At 36.5% G+C, this 3021-nt stretch overlaps 1 protein-coding gene across 1 annotated transcript in view; it reads left to right on the top strand.

The window, feature by feature from the left end:
* Positions 1–2282, top strand: part of LOC111373806 — a 10800-nt gene extending 8518 nt beyond the window's left edge. The window contains exons 3-6 of the mRNA XM_022996375.1: positions 4–141; positions 668–901; positions 1205–1296; positions 1441–2282. Of these exons, the coding sequence (XP_022852143.1) occupies positions 4–141; positions 668–901; positions 1205–1296; positions 1441–2059 (1083 nt within the window). The 3' untranslated portion in view covers positions 2060–2282. The remainder of the gene's footprint in view (positions 1–3; positions 142–667; positions 902–1204; positions 1297–1440) is intronic.
* Positions 2283–3021: the final 739 nt, after the last annotated feature.

Below are 3021 nucleotides of genomic sequence, written 5' to 3' on the forward strand. Positions count from 1 at the left end.
CAGGGTGTGTTAACTCCAAACACTAAAGTGAGAGAAGCAGATCAAAACAATGGTGCAAGAAGAAATGAGAATGAGAATGGTGGTGCAGCAGGCAAGAAGGTTGGACTTCTGAAAGGGAAGCAACACGAGCTTAAAGGTCAGGTACGATGTTGAGTTATAGATATTTAATTCTTCCTTGTAAAGACTTTTCCTTTCGTGCATTCTATCTCGATAATGGAGTTTATCCTTCATCAAGGTCCAATATTTGACTCGTTTTCAGTTTTTCGTTATCAATTTCTAGAATGATAGATCATCTACATCCTGTCTACTCTATTAAGGTCATATCGAAAGTTAAACTACAAGGCTTGGATATTTTTCAATAACCTTGTCTTCTATGTGTAAAGTTATTATGCAAATTAAATAATTCTGCCAAGTGATTTGACCTTGTTAGTATGCATTGCATCTTAGAGGTTATTTACATTATTTGTTGCACAATAAATTGGTGGGTGCAAAATTTGCATAGCCGATTCTTCCTGTGGACTGCAAGATTCTAACTGATTGAAACAGTAAAATGAATTTGCAATGTCTAGAGGTGGATAAAGCATGCAAATAGGTGCAATAACAATTATGTGAATTCTTTTGCTTAAGAAATCCAAGCCAATTGAGAACTTCTAATATTGCATTATAGGCAAGACCATCAAGTCCTTTCCGTACTCGTCCTGATGCATCAACACATAATTCAGATATAGATGCTTTAAAAACCATGGTGGCCCGAACATCTTCAAAATTGCAAGCAGTGGAATGCACAGCCAAACAAGAAAGCATCGACATGAATTTTTGGTCAAATAATAGCAACAGAAAGCAATCTCCTGAGGCAACATCTTGGTCCAAATTGCCAGCCAATCTTCTTAAACCTGGAAAGGTACATTTCTTGCCTTAAGCATCTCTGAAAATATCCTGTACTCTAATAATTTAAATATCAACTCATTGAATTACCTGTCCTCAATTTTAGCACTAATACAATGGTGCAACGGCATTGTCATTCTTATGTTTCCCAAGAACATTCAATTGTTGATACCTGATAGTATGTTCTGACATCTGAAGGGGAAAAACATTGGTTTATTAGACTTAACGTGATCTCGTTATGACATTATGTTAACTTTTTACCATCTTGCATATAATATAACTATTATTTATATTCATCATTGGCCATTAACATTACAAGGGAATGATTAAAAGGAGAAACTTAGCTGCTTTGGTATTGGCGGAAGTTCAAAAAGAAGCAATTGCATCAGCAAATCTTGTCAAGTGCCTAAGGTAAGTTTAGAGATTGATTTAAATATGTCATCTGTTAGTCATACGTGTTTAAGCAACATATTCATAACTTTTGATACACGTTAAAAGAGCTGGATTTGAGCGATAAATTTTCATCTTATCTTCCTTTCTTCTCTGGTTTTTCAGCACGTTTGCCGATCTTTGTTCATCTGCCTCGCCAGAAAACCCTCATATCTACCTTACTAAGTTCTTTACACTCTACCGACTTATAGAAAAAGCAGACGTTACAATTCTAACAAAGGATGTGTCTGATAATTTCTCAGTAAACTTATCGTTGGAAGATAAAGACAAATCCAACAGAAAATCAGGTTCCTTACACGGGAGCAGTATGACAATAACTCCAAAGCCCTCAATGGAGCTTAGCAGGGCTGATAAATTAGAATGGTCAAAGGGAGGTGGTTCCACAGAAATTAAGGAACTCAGGGAAATTCTTCTACATGAATCACAATCCTGGTTTCTCAAATTCTTGGATGGAGCACTTGATAATGGCTTCCAGCTGGATTATCAGGAAAAGAAAGGGAAGGAGAGTTTTGGACGTTTTATGGAACCAAACAACCACATCGCTACCGCATTGTCACAGCTGAAGCAGGCAAATGACTGGTTAGATAAACTCAGGAGCAAGTTGAGCTCAGAGAAAAATGAGATGCTCGAGATTGTTGATAGCTTGAAGCAAAAGGTTTATGCTTGTTTGCTTGCTCATGTGGATTCTGCAGCGCGAGCATTGGAAAATAGAAAGCCGGTCTGATGAAGTGATTCGGCAAGAATGGACTGGTATATCCTTCTTTTGCTCAAGAAATCTAAATTATAAGTAATTTATTCATTTGCTTACTTTTTATTTTATGATCAGCTTAAGCTATTGCCACTTTTCAGATGATAAGTAGCTGATCACCTTTATAGATAATGTATCTATGAATAAAGTTTGTGTATATAAGAAGAATGAAGTCCTTAAAAGGATGGACGTTTTAACATTGTTATGTTCTTGTTCAAGGAAAAACACACACGACTCCAGGATTAGATTAGTCCATAGGTACTGGTTGGTTTTTCTTAACTTCCTCCTCTTTCCTTCTATAAATTAGAAGTTACTCCCTTATGAGAAAATTTGATAATAAATTAATGAAGGTAGTTCTCGACCTATGATTCATAGCGAAAGCTAACAATTCTATTGGATAAATTTACCAAGACACCAACCTGTAAATACATACAACGAAAGCATACAAATGCAGATGTACTCTCATTTATAGAATACTTATTGAATTGTGAATGATTAGCATGCGTACTAATTTCTGAGTTGCTTGCTTGTAGTACTCTTTTGCCTCTAGAAATGCCTTCTGTCTCTTAGATGGTGCCAGTATTTCCATGGGAGAGGGCCGTAGCTGGAGAGTCGGGGCACATGCCAAATTCTTAGATCAGGATTTCAGTAATCTGGCATGTGCCCTGCTTCTCCAGCTTCAATCACTCACGTCCCAAAATAGAATGAAAAACGCTTCTGAGAGAAGCATAATCAACGAACTTTACAAATGTCCAGAAAAATATTTCTTACAGCTACAAGAGAACTGAATTTATGTTGGTAAATACAGATGAAAGTAGTTTGATTGAATTAAGCAAGCATTTAAATATGATTGATACAATGTACACTTCATTGTAGTTTATGAAGGGTGGAACCCCACGAACAGCACTGGGAAGCCGTTTCTTGGTTTTGTTGGGGTG

This window comes from Olea europaea, chromosome 2, assembly GCF_002742605.1.
Source record: "Olea europaea var. sylvestris chromosome 2, O_europaea_v1, whole genome shotgun sequence".
In the NCBI taxonomy this organism is placed as follows: Eukaryota; Viridiplantae; Streptophyta; class Magnoliopsida; order Lamiales; family Oleaceae; genus Olea; species Olea europaea.